The sequence below is a fragment of the Chelonoidis abingdonii genome, chromosome 7, assembly GCF_003597395.2.
Source record: "Chelonoidis abingdonii isolate Lonesome George chromosome 7, CheloAbing_2.0, whole genome shotgun sequence".
Taxonomy (NCBI): Eukaryota; Metazoa; Chordata; order Testudines; family Testudinidae; genus Chelonoidis; species Chelonoidis abingdonii.
The window spans coordinates 94,925,985-94,953,602 of record NC_133775.1 but is presented as its reverse complement, the minus strand read 5'-3'; the positions used below and the strand labels follow the sequence as shown (position 1 = coordinate 94,953,602).

The 27,618-nt window shown below is 42.0% G+C and overlaps 1 protein-coding gene across 2 annotated transcripts in view; it reads left to right on the top strand.

Moving 5' to 3' along the window:
• ARHGAP26 (Rho GTPase activating protein 26) overlaps positions 1-23,065 on the top strand; it is a 324,880-nt gene extending 301,815 nt beyond the window's left edge. The window contains exons 21-23 of one of the 2 annotated variants that reach the window (XM_032769157.2): positions 7,475-7,585; positions 13,233-13,324; positions 21,205-22,151. In XM_032769157.2, coding sequence (XP_032625048.1) covers positions 7,475-7,585; positions 13,233-13,324; positions 21,205-21,293 — 292 coding nt within the window. In that variant the 3' untranslated portion in view covers positions 21,294-22,151. Of the gene's footprint in view, positions 1-7,474; positions 7,586-13,232; positions 13,325-21,204 lie in introns of both variants that reach the window. The other variant, XM_032769159.2, reaches the window with a different exon arrangement.
• The last annotated feature ends 4,553 nt before the right edge of the window (positions 23,066-27,618 follow it).

The following is a 27,618-nucleotide window of genomic DNA, read 5'->3' as shown; positions in this document are numbered from 1 at the left end:
CCAGAACTCTGGATCCATAACAACGCCTCTGCTGCCTGCACCAACAACCTCTCCACACCTACCGTATCCTGAACAGCCCCCCAGAACTCCCAACTCATCCAACCCCCCACTCCTTGTCTCCTGACCACCCCCTTCAGAGACCCCCCACACCCTAACTGCCCCCCAGGACCCTCCTTGCTCCCTGTCCCCTGACTGCCCTGACCTCTATCCACCTCCCACTCCCTAACAGACTCTGGGACTCCCATGCCTCATCCAACCCCCCCTGCTCCCTGACTGCCCCCTCCAGAGACCCCACCCCAACCACCCCTCAGGATCCCACCTCCCACATCCAACCCACCCTACTCCCTGTTCCCTGACTGCCCCCACCCCTTATCCAACCCCCGCTCCCTGCCCCGGACCCCTTACCATGAGGCTCCCCGCGCATCCAGAGCCTTGCCAATGTGCACGCAGCCCTGCTCCGCCCCGCCCCTCAGAGTGCTGCACGTGGGGCAGCAGGGCTCCAGATGAGCGGGGAGCGTCTTTCCCTCCCCATGGAGCCAAACGCTGCCCCACAGGAGTGCACAGCTCCGGCCCCCAGAGCACTGCACTGCGGCGGCAGGGCTCAGGGGGAAGGTGGGGGAGAGGCCGGCGGCTTGCTGCACTTGGCCTGGCGCTCCGGCCCAGGAGCTCAGACCCTGCGGCTTACCGCATCGGCAGGATTTTTAATGGCACACTGGAGTCCAGGCAGGCCTCAGTGTGCCATTAAAAATTGGCTTGCGTACCATCTTTGACACACGTGCCATAGGTTGCCGACCCCTGGGCTACTGGTTTGTCTACTCTGGACATGTATGGATGCTTTCTTTTTCTGTTGAATAACTTTGCTGCTAGATAATATGTGGGGTAAAACCCCCTAGCGAAGGATTTAGCTTTACCTCTGTTACATTTTAAGGTACCATATGAAGTAAATTTTTTAAAAGGCATTTTTTTGTTCTAACTGAGAAACTCGTGTATCCTGCCTAAATGACTGATACATATGAATGAAAGCCAGTAGATCGCGGTAACCAGAGTGCAGCCCACTGAGCAGTGCCAACCTGAGGGATTTTGCAATGCCATTTTTAACATGGAGGTGCAGCCTGAGTAGGCATTGAAATGCAAACAACCTTCCATCCTAATGGATGTGGAGTGTACCTTGATCAAGATGCAGTATTGCATGCTGGAGTCATGGTCTCTGTAGGTTAGAGCTCTGTATCATATCTTAGGGCAGCTGGATTGAGATCCATTTTATTTATTCAGAATAGCTTTGTCCGTTGGAAATTTGCTAACGTGGCCCTTGGTTGACAAAGTTTGAATACTCTTGCATTAGCTAGTTGTGCAACAGCTACCCTCTGGCTGTTGCATTGAGAGAGCCTGAAGCTTAGCAGCTTTATTTTTTAGGAATGGAATGGTTATAACATTGATTTTATTTTTTTTTATATAGTCCAGTATTGACAGAGAACACAGCATGGGGCTACTGAGTATATTATAGAGCTGATTCATTGATGGGCAATTTCCATTTATTGATAGGCTGTTCCCATTCATATGTAAGCTATTTTTATGCTGGAAACAATTATTTGAATTTTGAGTTCCCTAGAAAATCATTCGAAGAGCTTCTTCCAACAGAACTGATGAGGTCCTGTGAGCCAAATGAATAAAATGGTGAAATCTGTCCTCAAACCATGCTAGGGATCATTATTTAGACCCATAAATGGCTGCAAGGTTTGGACTGTGTCACGTAAATGTCAGAGAGGCTGGTAGGTAGACTAGCAGGGTATGGGGAGGAAGAGAGAGACAGGATATGGATGGGGGGAGTGGGGATTAGAGCCTTTAGATGCAGCAACTGGAAATGAGATCAAAATATGGAAATAAAACTAGGGCTTTTTACTTGTGTAGGCTGCAATTAAACATGAGGATGGAAATGTTCACTGAAAGTCCATGAGTGCCAAAATCCTTCTTGCTCCTTCGAAAATACCATTACCAATGCATATACTGTTATTTTGCCGTGGATTTCCACAGTTGCAGGTCACGGTTGCTTTTCGCATTCTTCAGAGTTTGCTCAAGTAGAAGGCATGTAATGAACAAGAAGGAAAGCTCTAAAGCAGTGAAATATTTTGGGCTGCCAAAGCACGGAATTCCCTCTCCTGCAGCTATTTGTGAAAAGTTAATATCCTGGTTTAGAGATTCTAATTTCAGCCACTGTTAGTCAGTTTTTTGTTTCCGGTTTTTGATATTTTTGGTTCCTTGTTATTCTTTTTTCTGTTTTATTTCCCATTATACATCAAACCAGAAGTGCTGCCTGCAACCTACACAAGGGTAAAAAAATAAATAACTTCATGTGGAATGTTACTTTGGCACATACAATTAAAATATACAGTTGAATTCAGACAACAATTGGTATTTTCAAAAGCCCTACCGCCCCCTCTGAGATTCCTGTGAGAGAGAGAAAGGAAATCAGTCCATACAAAAATAACTGCTTTCCAAGATACAAAGAGATCCCAGAATAGTGTGTGTTTATTCAACCACCCTTGCTTGCCAAAGAGTCATAGGGAAAGCACAGGCTCTGTGGCTGCATAACTGGAACAGTTGGACAATATTCAAGCAGTATATTAGAGTAGGCTTTAAAAGGAACAAATAAATAAAAGCATATTGATAGAGAGGAGGCCATTAACTTGTGTGTTGATCACATAGCTGGCAGGCATGAACATAAGGATGGCACATTGTACAATCCTAAAACACAATCTCTGCTTCATGAAGAAGTTTCTTATAAAGATTCTTACAAAATGACCTATAAGACTAAGCAGAGAATAGTTTGGTCAGCTTGAACCAATCAGTGCCAATGCAACTCCACTTGAAGAGAGTTGTGTAACTCAACTGAAATGGGATCATTTTTCCATTTAATATAATGCATATCTTCATTACCTATTATTTTCATTGATTGGTTTGATAGGCACCGACAGTGTTTTCTGTGCCATCCAAGACCCACAGTAAAGCCAGTCCCTGTCCCAAATGGCTTATTGTAACAGCTTTCTAGACAAAGGTTAGTTTGAAAGATGTGTTCCTTACTATAAGTTTTTTTTTTAAATAAAATAACCAAATAGAAATAACTCTCTCTTCTGAGAACCTTATTGATTATATTTTATATTGTCATTAGTGCAGTGGACTAAATGGCTAATGTGGAAATACATACTGGTGACGCAGCTGTCTTTAAGATTAATGAGAATTACATTGTTTCGAAATGAGTTTAATCTCAGAAACAGTGTATTGGTCCAATACACCATATAGAGGGAAATGCTTTTAATTACACATTCCTAAATATCTCAAGTCCTGCAGTGAACTCTCTTCACCGGGTATTGTAACTACCAAGACTCACTGGTAGATAAAATGTTTTTCGTAGAATATAAGATTTCCTGTAAATTATTCTGAAACTGCAGAATGTCTGGTAACAAGACAGCCAGGTGAAGTGGTTAGAGGCTGGAAGTCAAGTGTTCTGTTCCCACATTTGCTACTGACTCACCAGAATGAGCCAATTCACTTCTCTAAGCTTCAGTTTACCAATCAGTAGTATGACATCCTCCTTATACAGTGCTTTGAGAGCCTCTCATGGAAGGTGCTATGTAAATGTAGAGTAATAGTAGAAAGTCTAAAAGCATATGTACCCTGTCCACTATTGTAAAGATGAAATAATGATGTAATTGCCATGGTATTTACCATGTGACACTATAAGAGACTTTTAATGTTCCGTAACTCCTTAGCATTGCATAGGGTTAGCATGAGGAACAGAATTGATGAACTTCAGCTTCCAAAAGACAAGCTCCTCTTTATTACACCAAAGGAGGTGGAAGAGCTCAAGTCTCTCATACAGTTGAAAGAAGAACTCATGTATATTTGAATGGATCTAGCATATTCTTTCTATTCAAGGGCAGAAGCATGCCCATACACACATTCAGTAAGTCATACTTGCCTGCTACTGTGCTCTACAACTTGACTAGAAGATATAATGTCATCACAAGATAGCTAGCATCCTATGCCTGCCAGAGAGAGAACAAAAAAGGGTTAATTTTTACGATCTGGGCTAATTGTCCCTTTTGCAGTGCCATCCTTTGTTTAAATGTAGAATATATTCAATATATAATAAATTCAAGTAACCTAAGAGATTTTGCTAAAATAGATAAATAAACAAAGGTCTGGAGACAATTTGTCATTTTTATAAAGGAATGACCAATTTTTAGCAAAATATCAAATAAAAACAAATATTTTTTAAAAAACCTGATATCTATCAGAGAACTATGTTAGGAATTTCTGATAGAAGTCTGTATAAAATCATTCAAATTTTTTTTTCATATAGTATTCCTAAGGAAACTCTAACATGCTACTGTACTTACTTATTTCTCTCTAAATATGACTTTAAGTAATAAAGGTAAGGAGATTGTTTGCCCCTATTGACTTCAGTGGGACTATTCGTGTGAATAAGGCAAGGAAGGGTTTACTCCTGAATGGGCATGGACATCAAGTAGTTTAGCTGAAATTTTGACCTCTTTTAAAAGGTGGTAAACAATGTCTTCTTGGTGCCGACTGTAATGATGATTTTTGTGATGCAGCCACTTTCTCACCAGAAGGTGGACTGAATCCACCAACTCTTTTAACACACTTTTCTCTTGCCAATGGTGATAACTCCAACAAGGGACAGATGAGATTTGTGTGGAATTGGACACAAGCAAAACGGAACCATGTTCATTGCAAGTACAAATAAAAGGGGATGCAGGAAACCCTGATTTGTGTCACATTCTCTCATCATTTAGACTAGCGGGTATTTGAGTGTTGGAGAGACTGTTTTAGAATGTTGAGGGTTTTAGAATGTAGAATTAAGAGTGTGAGAAACCATAAGAACCTCAGAACATTGACAGAGGATACTGGCTTGTCCATAATCTCAGGTGGGAGGAATGAAGGCTGTACAAGTAGGGGAAGAGCATGATCTGCAGGGAGTTAAATTTTATTTTCAAGCTATTAAAAGGGTAATTCAAGCAAAGAAAAGAAAAGGTACCAAAAATTACTCAACAGTATCCTTTAACCTATCACCGAAACTGCTGATTTGTTTGTGATAGGAGGTTGGCATTTGAAACATAACCTGAAACTGAATCAGAATATTGTCCATCCTGTTGACTTCTCTCTCTCACTCTAACAAAATATTCCAGAGTTTGGGCCAGTCCTAGTCCTATGATAAGAAACAGAAACTATGAGCTGGAGTCTAGCATAAGGTCATTGTTTTCAGAAGATTTTTCCTTATCTTTGTTCTTTTTAAAAAAAACTTCTTTTTATTGTGATGTTTAAAAAACACAGATGTCGTCCCTAACACGATTCATGTAATAGTGTTAGGAAACCTTGGTTAGAAGGAGCCAGAAGACAGGTTTCATGTGTCCATGCTGTTTCCTAGAATGTGGTATAAACACGGCCTGGCATTTGAGAAGGACCTGACTATACTCTTTTCGGTTGTCCAAACCACCTTTGTTAACTACTCAAAAGGGATTGATTTTCAGCTCCTTTGGGCCATTCTCAAAAGAACAGAACAACGTACTAATTCCATCCAGTGCCCCTTGGTACAGCAACCCAAAATAGTGGGGAACTGGCTTAGTAACAACCTCTGGGAGTCTCTTAACATAAGAGACAGATCCATTTTGCCATTTTCTCAAACACAAATTTAATCTCTTAAGACTCATCAGCCATGTTATTTTAGCACTGAATCCTCTGCTCCACTTCCCTTTAAGTACTGTATTTGTCTGCAATACTGGTGGCTGCCCATAGGTCAATGGCTGTATGATCTCTAGCTTGCAGTCCCCATTGCATATCAAGGACAAATGGAACTTGATTGCTCACTGGAGACTGAAGCATAAAACCAGTCTTTACAAAGTAACCCACCTTGGTATTTTTATATACTGCTTGTTGAGGGCTGGTAGCATGCTTAGTGTTGTACAAAATTGGATTACAGTCTAAATTAGACAGACAATACAGTTGAGACACCAAACACACCGAAAGGCTAGAAGATTATCAAGACTTCAAGTGGTGCACATTCTTTTAGTGCAATTGTTGCAGTTATACTTAGATCCCCTGAAAGGCACTGAAACAACTAAGGAAGTTTTACTCCACTTGTCTATAAGAGGAGTTTCACTCTCTCAGAATTTGCTGTAAGGTGGTTCCACGTTATTCTGTGTTACGACACTAATACTTCAAGGAAAAGTACTGAATCAGTATCTAATAAATTCCAGAGCTAGCTGAGTTGATTACTCTTATTCAGAGGAGGAAAAAGAGTGAAGTTTAAAACAAACCAATTAAAAAGGCAATGGAAAGGTTACAGTAGAGGAGGAGAACAATCAAAGCAAACACTGCAAAAATAATGAACAGACTCTATTACATGCATATCAACCATTTACATCACTTGCAAACCAGTTACATCGTGATAGATTGGTTCATGCTGGAGTCCCAACAGAGGATTCTGAGGCTTGCTGATCATTTATAAGTTTGACAGCTATAGACCAGTTGTGTTTTGCTGCCGACTATGAGTAATAGGTCCTCTACCTGCACTGGCAGAAATCCCATTTGATAGGGCATTGATGCTTTCCTCAATAGCCTTTTGCTGATTTCACAAAATAAGTTATACTTAAAACTTGGTTTTCGTTCATTCTCAGAACAGAGAAAGAGTCCATGTCAGCAAGCTGAGTTAGTCACGGAAAGCATGTGGAATATGTGTTCTGTTGTGGGCTTGTCAATATTGGAGCGAAGGGTCTTTCTTTTTTTATAGTAGGTACCCAAGTTACATGATTTGGGGCATATTTATTGGAGGTTTTTCCTTATTAATTTTCTTCAGACAGATACTAGAAAGAAAGAACTTCCCTGCCATCCTTCAGATAATGAACTCCTCTAGGCTTCCAGTGTGTAAGGCCCATTTAGTTAAAAATATAAACAGAAAATTGTTTTCGGGCATTGTGGATTGCAGCCAGGGAATAGCCTTTCATACTTGCACACCACAGCCACCAAAATAAAGAGAGGAATGAAAGGCTGGTTACAGACACCATTAATGTCCAGAAATATGATCAACAGCCTGTCAACAATGGGGGAAATAAAACAAAGCAGATAAGTAGCTGGGGAAAGAAAGCAGCTGTGTGCAGTGAGATGACCTCTGTAACCTGGAATGTAGTCGTTCCATACAACAAAGCAGCAAGCTTGCCAGCAAAAGAATAATAGAGCAGGGATTAATTGCAAGGTCCAGCCCTTTTTGTCTAAAGAAATGCAGATCTGGCCTTGAAACTATTTCCCAAGGGCTCAGTGTTCCATTTTGTAGCTTTGTTTCATGCTGTGAATATTCCCCAGGTGCCTACTCTTGTTGGATGTTGTTGGAATGTCTTTCTCTGTTTTTGTTTGTTTGTGATGGTTGTGTGTTGATAAATTATCTGATTCTGTCTTCCAGCCCTCAGAATCCAAGCCCAGCATTACCCCTTTCACCCTCCTGGCCCATGTTCTCTGCGTCATCAAGTCCTATGCCCACCTCCTCTACGTCCAGCGACTCATCCCCCATCAGGTCTGTTGCAGTTTGTTCTGGTTTTTTGTTGCTGCTGCTGCTGCTGCTGCTATTATATTTTTATTTACTTTTTTTTTTCTGTGTGTCTTGTTCAAGTTCTCCCAGTGCAATCCAGCTTTGGTCTCTAGCTTGTTGTTTTAGTTACCAGCCTTCATTGGTTTTCAGCTGCCTTCATGCAGCAACAGAGGAAACTTCCAAACATCCCATGATCCAAGAGGAATGGTTTGAGATGACCTAACAACAGTTAATTATCTACCAGGTGTTCCTCTTATCCCAACAGTGGTGCAGACCACTGGGAGAATTTCTCAGTGATCAGAGCAGGCAACTAGAAATCATGACTCCGAAGTCTGATTCCCGCTGCTACAGTTGTCTTGTTTTGTGACCTTTGCCAAGTCTCTTAACTTGCCTGAACCTCATTTTACCATCTCTACAACAGGTAAGAAATGCCCTAACCTCACAGGAGTGTTGCATGGCATAACTAAGAATTGGTAAATACTATGGGCCTTGATTTCCGCCCCACCCCCCCAGCCCAATCTCCCCTTTTCACACCTGCAATTTTGTGGGTGCCAATTACTGAATGAAACTATGTAATATAGACATCTGTCTTATTGTGTCTGCATCTCAGGTAGTTAGATGTCACATGAAATAAATTGATCCTGGAAGTGGAGAACACCCCTTAAAGGAAGGTTTAAAAATCTTACCCTTTGAGGAGGAAGGATATGGTATTATATAATGCTCTACCTAGGTTATTTCTAAACGGCCTAGCATCATGGTGCCTCTAAGTTCAGAAAACTGCTGCATGGTCTCAACTGACAAAATACCCATTTTCCTAGAGCATTCTTGTTTTGCGACGTGCCATCTTGTGTAGCCCTAAGAACTTGGAGTATTCTAACTAGTTGCTGTGATTGGTTTATCTTCCACTGAAGAAACATGCAATGTATAGGAGGAATGTGCCTCTCTTCAACATAAACCTTTGTACTGAATATGTATCATATTATGGGAGCTGGGGGAATGCAAAGACTATTTACCTTGTAAAAGAAATGAAATTGGGTGCAACATCATTGATATATTTGTGTCCTCTTATGATTGGTATGGAGCTAGAAGCAGTCAGTTTGCCTTATAAATATGTCACCTGTACCACACCCCCTTTTTCCTGTCTACTCTCCCTGTACTAGTTTATTAAAGGTGATTTGGTTAACCAGGCTTCCCAGCTGCTTTGCTGTGCTGGATTGTAGGACAGCATTGATGCCTTAATATCTAACGCTCATTAGTAGGCAGCGCCCCAGCCCATCCCTGGCAACTGCACTGCTACAGTATTTAACTCAGAGTTGGCAATAACCATCCTCTGATGATTTTCAATATGACCTCCAGAAAGCTGCCCTGTGAACAGACCCCTTCTCTTCAAGTGGATCATAAAAAATGCAATAAAATGCCATATTAATTCCTTTAAGAACATCCTAAATGGGAATTATCTTTGCTTTTTCCCCATCCTTTAATTAGTATTCATTAGTGCATAAATGTTGCAAAGCAGCAGGAAGAGAGATGTCTTTTCCATCTCAGGGACAGAGGCAGAACCTGAGTGCTGCTCCTTATATGAAAAAATTGAAAACTACCTTCACCCACAACTTACAAATGCCACATTTAACTCCTGTCTATTCAGCAGGTTATTTGTTTTGATGGGAGCCTGCAAAGGCCTAATAGTGGTGTAATATCATCTAAGTAGCCCCTCTTCTGAGAGGACGACTCCCTCGTTCTATAAATTGTACAAGGGCACATTGGGAAAACTCCACTGAGTGCTTTCCTGGCCCTATGCCATGCTTCGAGGCAGAAATTAAAAATGAGTGATCAGAAGGATCCAAGCTTTTTATCTCCTTGAAGGGCGCAGCAGCAGCAGAAATGGCACAATCGTGATAGTAGCAACTTGCACTGAGGTGCTGTGAGGACAAAAAAAAGTGGTTGGAGGCCTAAAGGGGTTTATTTCACAAGAATAGCAACAGCTTAAATAATTCAGGGCCGTTGCCAAGAAAATACCTTTGTTTTAATTCTGTGACCTCCACGAAGTTTTTCATGCTGAGTGAGTCCTACGTGGCTCCTGAATGGTAGAGATGTAACCCCGTTAGTTTGTGTTTGTCTAACAGTGCCACTCCCCACCCTTGACATCCAGTTAAACTGGATGGGAAAACTTGGAAAAGTATAATCTTTGCAGCTGTGCCAAAGTGTGTCATTGAAATTACAAAACCCCATGAAGCTTTTCCGGTCTGAGGTTTTATTGTGAATTTGACCAGGTTTACTGAAGAGGCTTGTAAAACTTCTGGGTGAATCCATGCCCAGTTTGAGCAAATTTGGGCCAACTGATTACTTGAAGTCAGAAGCTGGAGAAAATACGTTCAACCAAATTTTGTTTTGAAAAAACTCAAAATCTCAAAGCAAATCTCAGAATGTTGTGGTGGGAGAGATGATTATGAACCCTCATGAGACAAATAAACTCTACTTCTTACTGCTCTTTATTTGTTATTGTTTGGGGAAGGAGCCGGGGAGTTCTTTGGGTTGTAGTGAGCTTGTTTTGGTTTCCTATTTATATTGGATGAAAATGGTACTAACGGAAAAGGGTCTTTTTTGATGAACGAGCTCCTGCAAACGAAAGTGACGTAACTTTTTTTTTAAATACATTTAGCAAGTCCTGGAATTCTACAGTGCCTTAGAACCCAAATATGCTCTCTTCGTCAACCAAAGTATGATAGGGTGCAGTTATCCCTGGCAACGGACGTGGTAAATCCTGAAAAGACAGATTTCTTCTCAAAAGACCATGCACAGAGACAGATAGGATCTGTCATTAGAAATCAACCTTGAGAGAAGATGAGGAACATCAAGCTGTCCTGAACGAAACCTCACACAACGTGGAACTGGGGCAATAGAACTTTTCTCTCAGGGAGAAAGGTGCTCAGGACTTTACTCCATAATGAGAAAAAGATCTAGAGGAGTCCAGGCTGTGTTAGATCTCAAGATGGAAGATGGAGAGTCTAGCTCCCGCTATCGCTGCAATCTCTCCAGGAAACAGCCTGATAGTGCCACCAAGAAGCTTATCTGCATATTCCAGTCAGCCCCTGTTACTGGCTTTCTTTAGTTCGCCTATGGAAATTGCCACTATCTCCAGGAAACGTTACCCTTAAGTCTGTTCTGTGTTCCCAGAATGTTCATAAAGGCATTGATCGTGATAATAGCCAGGAGTAGTACAGTGACTCATATTTATTAGATGATACACGTCAGGGCCTCATCATAAGGCATCTTGTAGGAAGTGACCTAGAAGACTGCATCAGATTGGCTTACACAGCACTCTTGTGGACCACCATGGCACTATGCATCCTGCCTCAGTTTCCCCTCTGAGGGAGCTGGAACTATTTTCAACATGTGATGAAACACAATGAAAAGGCAAGTGACGATTCTATTTGGAGTGGTTCAGTCTTTCAGTGGCAAAAGCCCAAGAAAATGAAGCACCCTCCCTGCACAATCCAGACCCCCAGATCCTGACCGCAGCGCCCAGCCTTTCAGGTTGTACTATGTGTACCAAGAACATTGTCAAAGTCAGGGAAGCCACAGAGCATCAACTTTCCAAAGAGAAGAGCAGTCAGGTTGGGTCTTTGTGGCTTCCATGATCAACTGAGATAGGAATACACCCTGATCTATTCAGGCAGTGTAAATAAATCCCTTCGGGATTGTGGGTCGGGGTGGGGGGTACAAGAAGTTCACGTCTAAATGCCAAAGCGATCTAGGCATTTAAAGTAATGCTCATAAAAAAAAGCACTGAACTCAGTTCAACAAGGCATTATTGTTGTTTGAATCTACTGATACCAGTTCAGAGTTTTCATACTGCTTTGGAAGCACTTGATTGGCTTGAGAGCCAGAATCTTGAAACCTTCTTGACAAGTCTATGCTGCCTCTGGTATCTGTATGAGCAGAGGCACAGCCCAAATATCTTGGACTGTGAGTCTCAGTAAGGAACTGGACAGGTAACAAACATTCCATTTCCAAGGCTGATACATATAGCCAAACCCACTTTACAAGTGTTCTGCCTTCCAGGACTCCCAATTCAGGCAGGAGGCTTCCATTTTTCTGGTGAGTTTTCCATCTGAGGCAGAGTCAGCATACAGCTTCCTGCATGATTGTCTCACTGAAATGGGAGGGATATCCCAGTTTCCTTATTTCCAAAACTGCAAAATATGCTACATAAAATATACTTTACTCTTCTGCTTAAAATACAACAATAAATACTGATCAGTCTTGTTTGACCTTAAGACAGAAAAGGAAGGGTGAGCTAACTCTTCCCCACCTGACTAGAAATCTGAGATATCTGTTTGTCGTGGTCTTCTGATTGAAGCAAGAGCCAGAGACTCCTGCATTCTGTTCCCTGCTTTACCAGTGAATTGCTGGTTGGCTTTTGGATGCAAATGTTTTCTGCTTCAGTTTACCCTGGAGGTCCGACTGGTGAAAAGCTTATTTGTTTCCATAGCAACTTATGGATGTGACTCCTGAGAAACAATTGCTGCTGCTAAGAAGAAAATTAACACCTTTGAGATGCGATCCTGGTGAAGATTTTTACCTACCTCCTGGATGGCAAAGAAGATGAAATATTGTTAGAGAAAAGCAGACCAGTTGTTGGGAAATAAACTTATATACTTAGGTCACGTCAGGCATAGAGATGGAAATAATCTTGAGAAAGCTATCATGGATGGAATGGTGGGAGGTTGTCATAGTAGGAACAACCAGTGAGGAGATCAATAGATGGTATGAGGCAGGTCATGGGAAGGTCATCTGCTGAGGTGCAAAGTTAGCCATGAATTAAGAATGCTTCTGAAAATGTTATGAGGTCACTAGTATTCAGACATGAATAAATGGATTTTATATTACATTACAGTTTACCCCACTGCAAAGTGCAGATAATACAGAGGCAGGTTTTGAAATTTAATGTTTGTAAAGGGTTTTGAGACCCTCAGGTGATGGGTTCTGAAAAAGGGCAACAAATTATTAATAGAAGTTACTTATTGTTCTATTTTGGAAGTGCTCGTCTGTGGGTGCAGAGTCATTCCCAGGAACTAGAACACTGCAGGTACAGCTAGAAATGAACTCTAAAATATTTTTTGGGTAAATGTTAAAAACAAACCACCCTGACTGATTTACAGTGTCAATGAGTGACTGCTAATGCTGCCTGCCTGTCTGCCCCAAGTTGGAACTAGGTTTTTAGTTAGACATTTCTCTTCAGTGACTCACAAAATATTCCCAACTTACTCTGGCCTTATTTAATTCTCCCCTTTAATGGACAGGAAACTCCTCCAGTGACCTCTGATTTAGTGCTGCTCAGTGTGTTGGGCAACTCTGTACGTGCCCTGTTCCTCAGTGCTTCAATTTTGCTCACACTGAAATTTCCAATATGGTGAAATGAGACTCTGGAGGAAGTGATATCTCTGAGAGAGCTTGACTTTATCTGAAGTATTGAATTTTTTGTCCCCTGACCGAGGTAACCTTTTGACCCCTTTCTTTTGACATCTTCCTCAAAAATTCCCCCAAGAGAGTGGGGATGGAAATCGTGTTATATTTTTAATACAAATTTTCCTTTTTCTGTCAAATACATTCTCTTTTTCTATTTTCACAGCTCACCATTCCGGAAAGCCAGAGCCTTGTATGCTTGCAAAGCAGAACATGACTCAGAGCTCTCCTTCACAGCAGGCATCGTATTCGATAATGGTGAGTCTTCAGTTCCTAAGCATGGACAGTGTAATGTAATACAAAATGCTTCACAGAGGGAGAAGAGAGAAAGAGACTGTTGAAAGCTACAAAGAAGGAGAAAGATTTTACAGACATGATGATAAGGAGAGGAAGAAGTCTGATTTTCAGAGGTGCTGAAAATCCACAGCTCCTGTTGACTGGAGTGCTCAGCATCACTGAAAATCAGGCCCACTGGAGCTGATTTTGTATGTGTGGGAGTTAAGGGTGCTTCACACCTCATAGGAAGTGCTCAGCACTCATCAGGACTGAACCTTTTGAGGGAAAAAGAATTGTTGCGGAAGTACAGGTGGGAAGGAGAAGCCTCAAGGAGGACAACTCTGGACTTTTATAATCTGCTATCATACAGGTTTCATTATAACAAACTACCACCATTGCCTTTGGTTAGCACCAGATAGTCAACTCGTGCATTCAAAATGGAGGGAAATTACAGGATGTGACCATGCTTCATCTTTCAGTGGCATCATCACCTTGTATACATACATGCATGAGAATTAAATGGAGGGGCTGCAGCGATCCCCAGGGCCTATGTTTAGGAACACAGAATGTGTGCTGTAATCTTTAATAAGTAAAAATTTAATGTAATGTTTAGCATGGGAGCACCATCCACCCCACTGCAGTGATACAGAGGGATGAAAACCTGTGAAAACAAAGCTAACGGGTCCTCTCTCAATCTGAAAACCAGTACTGCTTTTGAGTTGCTTTCCTCTTCTAATCCAATGCGTTCTTGCTAGTTGCCAATAGGCACATCTCTACCCCCGATAGAACGTGACCTGATATGACACGAATTCAAATATAACACAGTAAAGCAGCGGGGAGCCCCAGGCCCTTAAAAGTGCCACCTGAGCCCCGTTGCTTTACTGCGTTATATCCGAATTCATGTGGAGCCCCGGGCCCTTTAAATCCCCAACCAAGCCCCGCTGCCAGAACTCCGGCAGTGATTTACAGGGCCCGGGGCTCTCCACAGGGGCTGGAGCCTCGGGCCCTTTAAATCCTCGCTGGGGCTCGGGCAGTGATTTAAAGGGCCAGAGGCTCCAGCCGCTGCAAGGAGCCCCAGGCCCTTTAAATCCCTGCCCGAGCCCCACTGCCAGAGCTCTGGCGGTGATTTAAAGGGCCTGGGGCTCCCCGCAGCGCCTGGAGCCCTGGGTCCTTTAAATCACTGCCAGGGAAGCTGGTCCAGTCTGGCATGGTGTACCAGCTCTTGCCGGTATGCTGTACTAGACCAAACCCAATATAATGCAGTCTCACCCACAAGGCAGTGAGATTTTTTGACTCCCGAGGACCATGCTGTAGCCGGGGGACAGGAGGTGGATAGCTTATTTCGGTGGCCAGCAGCAGCCTGGAGGTGTTAGCTGCCTTTCGACACTGTGTGGGCAGGAAGGGACAAGATGCTTCCAGCCAGGGGAGGCTGGGAGAAGAAGAGATGAGCTCTGCAAAGACACAGGCCAGGTCATCCCTTCCCACCCCACTCCCCCGCTGCTGGAAGCAGCTCCCGTCCCTTCCCTCCTGCACAGTGCCGAAGGGCTGCTGCTGGTCACATTCTGGTGTGAACCCTGGCATAAATCTGGGGAAGGGAGGCATGTGATGCATGCCCCCCCCCCACATGTTGCTTCAGGAATGTGGGGCACCAGGTACCAGGACATGGGTCTGTTCCTGGAGCCCAGGCAGGCATGGAGGGTGGAGAGTGACTGGCAAAGAGGGTCGGGTTGGTTGGTCACCCCTCGTGTGTGAGAGAGGTATACAGGAGTGTGTGTGTCTCACCTCTCCTCGTGTGTGTGTGTGTGTGTGGAGCGGGAGGGGATTGGGGTGTGTGTGCCTCCCATTGTGAACCCTAAATCCTTAAAGATATGAAGGTAAATGAAGACTCCAACTATGCAGTATTTCTTTTTAATGGGCTCAGTCAAATTGATGTTAATGTTGTAGTTATGTTACTGAAAAATGCAACTTTAAACTAAACAATGTTAAGCAAATCCAATTTCCCCATAAGAATTAATGTAAATAGGGGGAGTTAGGTTTCAGGGAAATTTTTTTCACCAGACAAAAAACTATATATTATATAGATATACACACAATATACATTTTAAACAAACAATTTAATACTGTTTGCAGCTATGATGATTGTGAAGCTTGGTTATGGTGGTGAAGTTAGGGAGTGGAAGAGGGAGGGATATTTCCCAGGAAAGCCTTGCTGCTAAATGACGAACTAGCACTTGGCTGAGCCTCCAAGGGTGAACACATTGTTGTTAATGTAGCCTCTCACACAAGGCAGTACGAACACGAGGGAGAGGAGACAGCATAGCAGACAGAGACAGACACACATCTTGTTTGTGGGAGAGAGGGAGAAATGCACACTGCCCGTTTAAGTAAGCTGACCCACTCTTAAGTGCATTATCTTTTTAAGTGGATCAGGAAGTTGAAACAGCAGCTGCTACCCCAAGCTCTCTCTGACTCTCTCCATCTGTGTTCCCTCCCTGCTCTATATGGAGAAGGGGTAAGCGGGGTGCAGGAGCAGGGGGGAAGAGGACACCCTGACATTAGCCCCCCCTGCACAGCAAGCAGGAGTCTCTGGGAACAGCTCCAAGGCAGAAGTAGAGTGACCAGACAGCAAGTGTGAAAAATCAGGACAGGGGGTGGGGAGTAATAGGAGCCTATATAAGAAAAAGACACCAAAATCGGGACTGTCCCTATAAAATTGGGACATCTGGTCACCCTAAGCAGAGGGCATGAGGAGCACATGGCAGTGAGGGGAGGGACAGCTGAACTGCCGGCAATTGATAGCCTGCAATTGATAGCCTGCTGGGTGGCTGCAGCACAGGGAACTTAGGAGAGCCGGGCAGCTGATGGGGGGCTTCTGGTCTGCCCTGATTACAAGCCCCTACCAGTTAGCTGCAACAACCTGCTCTTCCTGCAGGCAGTGGACAAAGCAGGCAGCTGCCAAACAACGTTAGAGGGGAGTATTTCACAACTTTGAATGAACATGTTCCCTACTTGATCAGGAACATAACAACTTTAACCGGAACGACTTTAAGTGAGGAGTTACTGTACTGCATAGTTCTGATTGATTGCCATTGAACTCACTTGAATACGAGTAATTTTACCAGGTGGCCCGTGTTCAGCATAGGGAAATATAGTCACCCTAGTCGTACTTTGTCTGTGCGTGAGTGCACTGTCCCATGTCTAATGCCGTTTTTGCTCCCCTTTCCACATTTTGGATCTCATAAATAAACCTCCATTATAAGGAAATTCAAGGTAATCAAAGCCCAGATGCAGAAGCAGCAAAAGCTAGTGTCAACTTCCCTGATTCCTGAGCAGCTTTCTAGGTGAATGTGACAGAGACAGATTAGCTTTTGAATATTGTACCAGAGCCGCACTACGACACTGCTGTAATGGTTCATGCACCAAATGAAAAGGGGGAAATGAGTGTCTTACTTTGAACTGTAATATTCATGTCCTTTTTCTCCTACACATTGCTGGGACTTGGGGTGGGTAGACTGAAATCAGTTTGTTTATAGGAGTTGTTCCTAAAAAGCATAGATTGTCTGTTTTCTCCATCAAGAAAAAGGAGCAAAAATATTATGCTCAATGGAATTCTTCAATATTGTCTTGGATATAGTTGCGTTATATGGAAAGGATTTTCTACCACTTCCCAGACTGGCTTGGACTTTATTTTCATGTACGTTGTCACTTTGGAAGCAGCTGCCACATTCTCTTTTTGTCCCCTTCTTGTTAATTAGCGCAGTCCCCTCTTTGAGCCTGTGACAGAGGCCAGCAACTAAACAGGTACAAGTTTGATTTAAATACCGGGCGCTTGCTAGATAAAAATTGATGGATTGCTCAAGAAAAAACACACAGAGAATTCCCTAATCACTTAGTGTTTTCCTAATAACTCTAACAGATAAAACGCTGGTCACTGGGAAGGAAATTAAATAGACACTGTCTGGTGGTTGATGTCCTCGTTTTAGTTATTGTGATAATGAGATTTTTGGGAAACCTAATATTAATAGCAATGTTTTCAAATACTCTTTTGAAGGTAGACAGTTTTTTTCTTCGGATTTAACTAGTCTTCTGCAGCACTTGCCGTGCAAGTTTCCCTGCATTTCTCAGAACACTGCAGAATCTTTATTGTATTTATTCTCACATGCAGCTGTGAGTTAAGGAACTGTTGTTAGCCTTTCTGTGCCTCAGTTATCCCCAAGGTCGCACAGGAGGTCTGGTGGAGCATTGACTTGAACCTGGGTTTCATGGGTGTTAGAATAGGGCCCTAACCACTGGACCATCCTGTCTATGGTATATGTGTCAAGATGTACATGGAAAGAATTTTAATAATTCTTATATTTTAAAAATCTAAAGCATGGGTTCCCACCCTAAGGCTTGTAAATAAGTATCAGGGGGATTGCAACCACTGTGTCCTTACCATAGTGCTAAATGGGAGGGGGTCCCCAGCTAGACAGAAGGAAAGTCCTGGAGGGAGAGGCGGGGGAGTCTTGTTAGGGAAGAGGTTAAGAACCATTGTCTGTCAAGTATTAGTGACACAGATTAGGAAATGTGGTCAATAGTTTTCATTAAACCTAACGTTCAGACTTGATTTTCTAAAGTTAGGTGCCTGTATCTAGCCACTTATTTAGGTGCCTAAATAGAGACGTAGGGCCTGTTTTCCATGGCTGCTGAACATCAACAGATCATGTGGTCTACAACAGGAGTTGTGGATACTCAGCATTTATGTAAATTGGCCTGTAGGTGATTCATTTTAAACGCACATTTAAAAATGTTGGCTATATTTTTAGCTACTGTCCCTTTAAATTAACCTAAAAAACATCTTAATTGCTGCTGCCAGATGCTGTGATTTGTAAGCTGTAAAAGTGGAAAAGTTGTGTTCTTTTTGTATTCTCATTTTATACAGTAGTGGGGAGAAAACGCTGTTAAGATGCTGTCTAGCATCTACCGTATGTGTGATGCTTTATCAGACAGCATCGTGAAAGAAATTAATGGCTCTCTCAGGGATGTTAGTCATTTTTAAAGGAAGAGAAGAGTAGTACCTGGAACCCATGTGACTTTCAATAAAAGCTTTATCCTGAGCCCATTTACTGAGACCTAGAATTTGAAGATTGTGCAAACCCTCGCTGTGGGGAAAAACTGCACACAGGCACACACTGTGGCTGGACCTATTCTGCTCAGTGCAACCATTTGCAAGCGCAAGCAGTGAGAAGCCATTATTCACATACAATGTATGCTCCCTCAATCACAATTTCAAAGGTTTCTAAGGAGGGATGGGTGTTTCCTAGGTGCTTGCCAGAGATAGACACATTGCTGAAAAGGTATGCCCTTTGTGACACATGATCAATATAGGAAACCTTGTGCTACAGATAGTAAGTCGATATCTAATCAGCTTTAATGGGCATGGTCAATTTTATTCAATCTAAAAATTAGCCTGCAATGGATCCCCTGGTGAAGCTGAGCCCTTCTGGGATTCTGGTCAAGTGCATTTCCTTTCCCAAACTAATCACTGTAGCCTCTGACGATATAAAAAAACCAAAATAAACCAAAATTGCAAGAGGTCCACCCACCACTTTAAGTGACAGCATTATATGTCTTAAAGACAGGTAGATGTCTTCGCTATAGGAGAAGGATTCAGTGGCCCATTCAAACCCCAGTTAAACAGCGATGCTGAGCTACCTGGTTTTTTTTCCCTTCTCCTCCTGCATCCCAATAAGTCCATCTCCCTACAAGGTGTCCCCCTAAGTAGTGCAGAATGTAGACCACACGGAGCATTGGTGGGCATGTAGCGGTCTTTATTGGCAACTGGAAGGTCTTTTGGTAATTGGAAAGGTGTCTGGGCTTTCTTTGAAGATTTAGTAAGGGTTTCATGGGTGAATTGAGATTTCAAGCAGGCGGGATAGCTGTGAGTACGTTGTTCAGGGAGAGATTATGAAGGTTATCTGCTACTAGAACAGAACTGAGGGGGAAGTTTTGGAACAGCGTTTGGGTAGATGGGAGTAAGCAGGCGTTTTTCTTTCTTTTGTGGGGCCCATTTTTTCTTTGGAATTCTCCCCAGAAACCATGTTGTTAGAAAGATCAAAGCCAGGAAATTCAGATAAATCTGAAAGGTTGATTGGCTGTCGTCATCTGATAATTTACCATGTCAGAGCATGGAATACTTTTGTGCTTGCATCAGCTTAACCCTTGTTTATAAAATAAGCATTTTCCCAATAATTTGTTCCATATCCTAGTGTTATGTGACTGTGAAGATAAAATACTCCAGCATCCTACAGGAACTGCTCAGAATATCTCATTTTATAGAAGTGATGCTGCAGTGTTTTGATTCCTTTCTAGAAAATGCTAATATTTTTTCTTATGGAAGCTGGTGAGGCCCAGAGCAGGAAGTGCAGAATCATATGACAGTGTGGCTAACCACATTTTTTAAACTTCAAAGAAGTCTTAGCTCAAGGGTTGGGGGTATTTTGAATGCACTGTCATATCGAAACACGTTCTCTCCCGTCACCTTCCCCCCCAAAAAACCCTCACCCCCGATCATTACTGGGAAACTTGTTCTTTATCTGAGTGCTTGGCTCTTTGTCCCTCAGTCTGTATTCAGTGCAGAACTTGGAGGAGGGAGTGTGTTTCTAAACCAAGCCCAGGAAGTCACGTTAATGCACTCAGCAGAGTGTGAAAGAGCTTTAATTTCTCAACTTCTTTAGAAAACTAGTTTATGTAATTAAAACAATATTTAAAACAAGGCAGTAAGGCCCAGTTCTCTGCTGAGAGTGGCTTTTATATTATCAGCACACAAACAGCAATAGCTTCTTCATAATTCATCCTTCTTTTTCCTGACCAGGGCCTGTGACCGGGCTTATATAATCCTCTCGTCATCACAATGGTTTCCCCAAACAGAGAGAGAATTTCTTCATGCCATGTTAAAAAAAAAACCACATGCACAAAAAGCAAGCCAAAGCAAAGCTAGGAAGGGTGGACACAAGAGGAGTTCTAGACCCCAGGATCTGAGTGGACAGAAGAAGGAGAAGGAGTTTTTAAGACCACAGCATAGGATGGGAGAGAGAAGAGGAGGAAGTTTTAGACCACAGGATCTAGAGGGACAAAGTAGGGGAAATGGTTTTAGACCTTGGGGTCTAGAGGGAGAGCGGGGGAAAGCAGGTGTGTGTACCCTGAGGTCTGCAGGGAGGGAGGGGAGAGGAGAAGCCATTTTAGACAACAGGATCCAGCGGGAAGGGAAATGGGAGAAATTATAAACCTAAGAGTCTAGAGAGGGAAAAAGTGGAAAGAAGCCATTTCAGACTTGAGATTCTGGTGCTCGGCAGTTTGAATTTGGGACTCTGTAGGGATGGGGAAATGAGAAGCAGCCTCAGTATCTGAAGAGCAGGGGAAATGGAGAGGGGTTTTTAGATCAATCAGCTGCAGGGGGAGAGCGGAGGCCACTAAGCAGATGATTTAGACCCCAGACTCTGGAGACAGAGGAAAATGAATAAGGGACTTTGGAAATAGGATACAAGTGAATCCTTGGAATAATGCATCTGAAGTGGGTGGCCCCAGGTTCCTGACAGTTGCAGCAGAAATTTGCATTTCTCCTGTGTGGTGGAGAGGGGAAATGATTCCAATACTGATCTCTAATGCAAGTGCAGGAAATAGCTTCTTGTCACCATTGTCCCAGAGAGCTTCAAACCACAGCAAGCAGAAGGGAGGCTACTTTCTCTTTGCTGCTGTAAAGGCGAATTCAAAACTTGCCATAACTGAGTGAGATTGGTTGTGGGTGAAAATGTTCTTATTTCCTTTCCACTAGAAAATGTCCCTTGTAAGCTTGATATTAATATCCTCTGTTCTCTCCTCAGTTCATCCATCTCAGGAGCCTGGCTGGTTGGAAGGAACCCTGAACGGGAAGACAGGACTAATCCCTGAAAACTATGTGGAGTTCCTATAACTTTGGGCACAGAAGCAACACTGCTGAGCTTTACATGGTATCCATGACAACTGCTGATTAGAGTGTTGTAGATCATTTGCTCTTTACCACTGTGAAATGCAGGGTGAAGGACTTTCCAATTCCTATTGAAATTGATGTTTATATGAATGATAATGTATATGTCTCCTTCGTGATCTGTTGTGGTGTGTGCAAATATACTGCAGAAGGGGTGGTCAGAGGCTCCGTGGAGGTCATTCAGCTCTTCCAACTTCTAGTAAACGTGTGTGATTCCTACAGCCACTGCTCCCACGTTCTCAACTTTGTTCCTTTTGTTGAGCCATTTTATCAGCAAAGTGCAGGAGCTTAAAAAGGAGTATTAATACCCATTTCAGGGCCCTATTCTGCAAACCCTTGATTTGAACTAGTAGACCCGCTGACATCAACCTTGACTTCAGTGGAACTGCTTATGTGAGTACTGTTAGCACAAATCCAGGGTATGTAGATTGGACCTTAAGCCAACATTTCACGTTGTGAGGAGGAGATTATGTTGGAGAGAGGAGGCTGTTGCCATTTCTTGCTCACAAATTGTCCCCTCCTTGTTGAATCAACGAAAATTAATCTTTTATTGGCTAACAGCAAAGCAATCTCTCTCTCATATAGCTGTGAGGAGGGGAGAGGTTAAGATACTGTTTACATACGTCAAACCACTAAACATTTCTGCAGCAGCAGTTTACACAGCCCTGAGCTATCTTTGATGGGATTCAGTCCAGTCTCAACAAACGCAACACACCATACCCTGGTGCTGACGATAGCCTACTTACTTAGGATTATATTTTTTTAAAATGCCACTGTTTTCTGATGGTGAAAGCAAAAACAAAAGAAGTTGAATGATCTCTGTGGAGTGAGCGCAAGATCAACTGTGAATTTTCAGTGCTCTGAGCATCAGCACAATGGAGGAGAGAATATTTTGGACCAAACCTTTCATAACTTTTTTTTTAGATTTAGATTTATGCTGGGTAAACATCTGTGATCTGTGCAGCTGCCATTTCCTTCTTGGAAGGCAAGATGCAGCTCATGATAAATACCACTTGTTTTGTCTGACTTGTTGATTCGTATCCTCACTTACCAATGCACATTGTAGAGAGAGGAATCCATGCTTACTGAATGCCCGGGCCACTCTTACATCAATTTTGGTTACATTTACCACTCACTACAGGTGCTTTTATAGATGGCATCTTTGCTTGCAGCCTAGCATGTAGTCCAGTGATGCCAAGTCCATGCAGTACTGATTATACAAAGTAAATCTTTTGTAGCTATATAAGCATTTATTGTTCATGTAGCCAATTGAAATTCTAAGGAAAACAAACAATTAGTCCTTCCAGTGTTTTTTATTTTCCTCCTCTGTGCTGCCCTTAGAAAGTCTTGATGCCTCCTCTGTTGAGTACCCAGTTTGGGATAGAGTCACTCCAGTCTTGTATTGTTCTCAAGAAAGTTTTTTGCATAGTCCTTAGCGCAGCTCAGATTATATTTAAAAAGAAAAGAAAAGTCAAACTTTCCTGATATTTTGGCAAGTGCTACAACATTTTATAATAACAAATCATAAGAAAAGCTGGCGTCTTGGCAGGAAGAATTATTTGTCTAGTTATCACATTATCACGCAGAGATGGGATTTAGGGAATGGATTTATTTTCTGTTTTAATTATTTTTTAAGAACATGAGTTCTTGAATTGCTGTATGTTTCAATTTTTATTGTTGGAAAAAATCATATGTAAATAGAATAATTTGAAATATTATGAGGGAAAGTTCTGTTTGATATTTGTAGCGGAGCTGTAATGAGCTAGATGTTCCATGGATATTTGAAACCAGTTTACAGGGAAAAACACACAGGCACACAACCTAACCTTTAAACATGTTGACCTTTTCTTTCATTTTGTCACGTACTGTGCCAGCCAGCTGGATTGAGTTTTTGCTCACTTTTTAATTTCATTTACATTAATTAAACTTCCTAGACTTTGGGGTTGGAAGGAGACAATCTAATATATATTATACATAAAAGATACGATACATAATATATATATTTATTATGCCATCATGCACATATGTGTGTGGGAGAGATCTAATGCGCACACACACGCCTTTGTGGGTTTTCTCAGAAAACTGGAACCAAGCTAAGGGCTTTCTTTACTTACATCTATATGTGACAGAGACGAGAGAAAGTATATCTTAGCTTCGTGGCAGTTTGCTTGCCTTTTCTTCATCAAAAAAAATAATTAAAAGGTTAGAAATTGTTGAAGAAAGATAATGGAATGTTAAGGATGAAAAACAAGTGATTGGCAGACCTGTGCAGAGGGGAAATGGACAGATTTCCAGCATATCCAAATTAAAAAAAAATAAAAAATAGCCAAGTACAGAAGTTACTTAGCTAAAGCTCTCTGTTACTATTCACTGCTTGACTTTTAGAAGCCACTGTACCTGACTGTTCTGGGTTACTTTAATGTCATACTTGTGAGCTACACAGTGTGACTGTCTGTGAACAAATTGGTAGATAAGATCATACCCTCTTTGGACAGGACTGGTTAGATTGTCAGGAGAAGTAACTGACTATAACTAACTCTGTCCTATAGTATTTTCTGGTTTGAAAATTAATCAAATTAAGAGGATAAAATGGCGGAGGGGTAGGATTCATAATGGGATAGAGGAGAGGTTGTTTCACCAATATGTTGTGGATTTAAATCCACCCTCACATGTTAGCAGCTAAAAAAATTTACCAGCTGATTTCTGTTTGGTCTCCTGTATGAAATTATTTGGTTGGTCTTCATCCATATCCCAGGGGACAGGTGTCTATATTGCAATATTCATCACTACGATGAACCCACATTGGCCTTTGTGCTGACACCAACAAAAAAAAAAAAAATCCAAAGATTTTGAATGGGCAAGGGAGAGTGAAATAACTTTTCAGCTCAGAGGTGAAGGACACCCCCCACTGCAGGCAGGATACTATAACATACACTACTATTATGCTGCCTATGCTGCTGTGCTGACCCTGTTCTGTGGGTAGACAGAGGGTTTCATCCTCCATGACTTTCAGTCAGGCATGTTTGTTCAGTTTTGTCCCCTCTATGCAGATGATGTCTGGGTTCTATGAAGAGATTGGGCTTCTGTTTCTTCGGTCTCTGTCCAATGCTCCCAATCATTGGGTAGGCTGACATATTTCACCAACATTAAATTCAACTGAAAAAATGTGAAAGATTTAAAACACAAAAAGAAACCCATTTGCTTCTCAAGACAACCTGTCTGAAAGTAATTTGTTTCCACAATGAGTTACTTTTAAAAAAAAATAAGCTGGTTCTGTGTACTTTGCTCTTGTAATCAGTTCTTTTTAATGACCCTGCCCAGAGGCCTCATTTAAGCGAATGGGAGTCATGCAGTTTGAACCTTTGGCAACTATTTTTAAAAATATACTCCTCCTTGCTCCAATGGATTCAACGGCCACCAAACAGACCCATTGTCTTTTTACTGCTTGATACGGGTTGTATCAAAGTGATCACTGATTTCTATGGTATTTAGATTAAATCTTCTCCACCTCCCCCCCCCCCAGAATGCCTATAATATCAATCAGGATTGTTGTGTTAATTTCACAGGTGCATTGCCTATGTTGATATGTTTGCAGAGGTCCCAATGGAAAGGAGAGGAAGCCTAACTTGTTGGCTTGATATGGTTGTTGTTTGCGCGTATCTGTGGTTTCCATACCATGAGTCCAGTCCTACAGCCCCTGCACCGATAAAGCGCCCTTTTGAATCAGTGGGGCTCTGCACAGGTGAAGGGGTTTGCCTTTGTTTTAGCTTTTCAAAGAAAACTGCATTGCAATATAAAACATAATGTAATTGATATAGGTAACATTTTCAAAACCTTTCAAGCGACATGCTAGCCTAAAGCTATGTCTACGTTTGCCAGTTTTAGCACAAAAAGTCAGGGTTTTGCGCATAAACCATGCCAGTGTCGTCACTGGAAATCCACATTTTGCACTGGAACGGCTGAGTTTCAGCGCAAAAATAAAACCACCCCAACGAGAGTCTTTTTGCTTTTAGAACTGATGCTTTTGCACTGATTTGCCAATGAAGACTCTTGATTGTTTTTACCGGTCTAACTGCCCTCCAGAGCTGTCCCACAATGCAGAGTGGGAGCGCCCGCTCTTTGAAACTCAGCAGTCCTGCCTGCAGGTATACGCCTTTACCTCCGTTCTGACAGCCTGTCACTACCTGGGACACAAAACAAATCATTACTGTGGAATGTTCCTGCTGCCTCCCACAATGCGAACAGAGGCAGGCAGACAAAATGTGCTGTGCAGAGTCAGGGAGGGAGGCAAGGGCTGAGGTCGGGGTCTCCCCTGCCTCAGGATTGGTTGCTTCCGGCGGCTGTCACACACACACACATCCACCCTGCCACAATAATGATTTGCTTTGTGTCCCAGGGCAGTGCATAGTGGGATAGCTACTATAGTGCGCTCTTCTCATCTGCGATGCAAGTGCTGCGTACGTAAACACACTCTGACGCTTGTGGAAAACAATGTGCACACAAACCAGTGCTTTTCTTTTAATGCTTTTCTATCACCGACGCAACTGTCAGCGAAAAAACTCTGCAAGTGTAGACTTAGCCTCAGTTCTGTTTTCACTTGGGCACCTAGTGCCTTTCAGTTAGACTATGGCCAGGTCCACGCCAGAGTGTTTTGCCTGCATACTGATGTCCATTAGAGGTGTAAATTTTGCAACATAGCTATGCCGGCAAATGCCTCAATGTTGATGCAGTCATACCAGTATAAAATCGCTTTTGCTGGTATAGCTTATTTCACTTGCAGAACTGGTATAAGCTATACCAATAAAAATACTGATAAGCTGCATGTGTACTAGGAGCGTTTTGTCAGTGTAACTTTACTAGCAAACCTCTTTAGTGTAAACTAGGCCTTAGGCCCCTAAGTGCCCAAGTTACTTTTGAAAATGGGTCCCAGACTCCTAATAATGTTACCCTATCCCTCATTGCAAACAAAAGTACATTGCTGATGTTTTTACAAAATGTCTTAATGTTAATTACTGCATCCGTTGGAAGTTGCCTTTGTTAAATGTAAAGATTAAAAAATTCAAAACAAAATTATGAAAATGTGAATTTCTCCCCCTTTTGGGACAACTGGATAGTTTTTGTCAAATTTCAAATTTTTAAATTAAAAAAGGGAAAAGGGGGGAATGATATTTAATCCTCGCTACTTGTCATTTATGACAAAGACATTAAAGGTGTTATTCAAAAGCATCAGAAAGCAGCGACTTTCAAAGTTGCTGCTATATATATTCTATCCTTTATTAATTTTTAAACATGTTAACATTTTGGCAAAAAATACATATGACCATGATATCTGTTGAAACAAGACATCAGGAACAAGTGCTAGGGTGAAATCTTGCCCCCTTCAAAGTCAGTGGCAGCCAGGATTTCACCTTTAGTATCTAATATAGCACAAATAAAGTATTTAATAGAGTCCTGGGGATGAAGACCTTAAAATCACCTTGGTTTAAATTAAACAGCCAAGGCTAGAGGCCTGGTCTTTGGATCCATAAAAGTCAAGTGGGGGTCTTTTCATTGATTTCAATGGGCTTTGGACCATGCCTTAAGAGAATTAATCCCGAACTCCTGTAAGGCCCAGATTCGTTAAGGCTCCAAGCTGTGTGAAGCTCAATTAAAGTTATTGGTCCTATTTTTGGAGTAAGGAACTACTCAATCTGAGTAAGGGTCTCAGAACCTGTCCCTAATCAGTAGGTATCAGAGATTCCTATTCAACTCTTCTTAGTCAGACATAATATTCCCTCTTCAATGGGAGCTTTCCCTGAGTTTTAAGGCCTAAATAGCCACCTGAACCACTATAATTAATCACAGCAATTTTCCTTCAATACCTTGCTGTAGTTGAGCCATTAAAGGAGGGAGGGAGATATCAAGAGAAAATAAAATGCTCAGTGTAAAAATGCCATTTTGAAAAGCTTTATTAATATTTATGCCAACTATTTACAATATACAGCTACATTCTTTAATACCTTAACAAGGATGTCCCATAATGCTGTAGTTATCAGGGTTTAATAGATATTATGCAAAGCTGTTTAAAAGCATTTAATGAGAGATGGCGAGTATTAAAAGCAATGTGGGTGCATGTTTAATACATGAATGAAGGTTATTTTCAAGCCTACTGTAAATGCTGTATAAAGTAATAAATATTAATACAGTCTTTATAAATGGCACCTCCATGGAAAATATCCCATAAAAATTGGTGATTTAAATGTCAGATTCAGTGTTTTAGTTTTGTAGGATT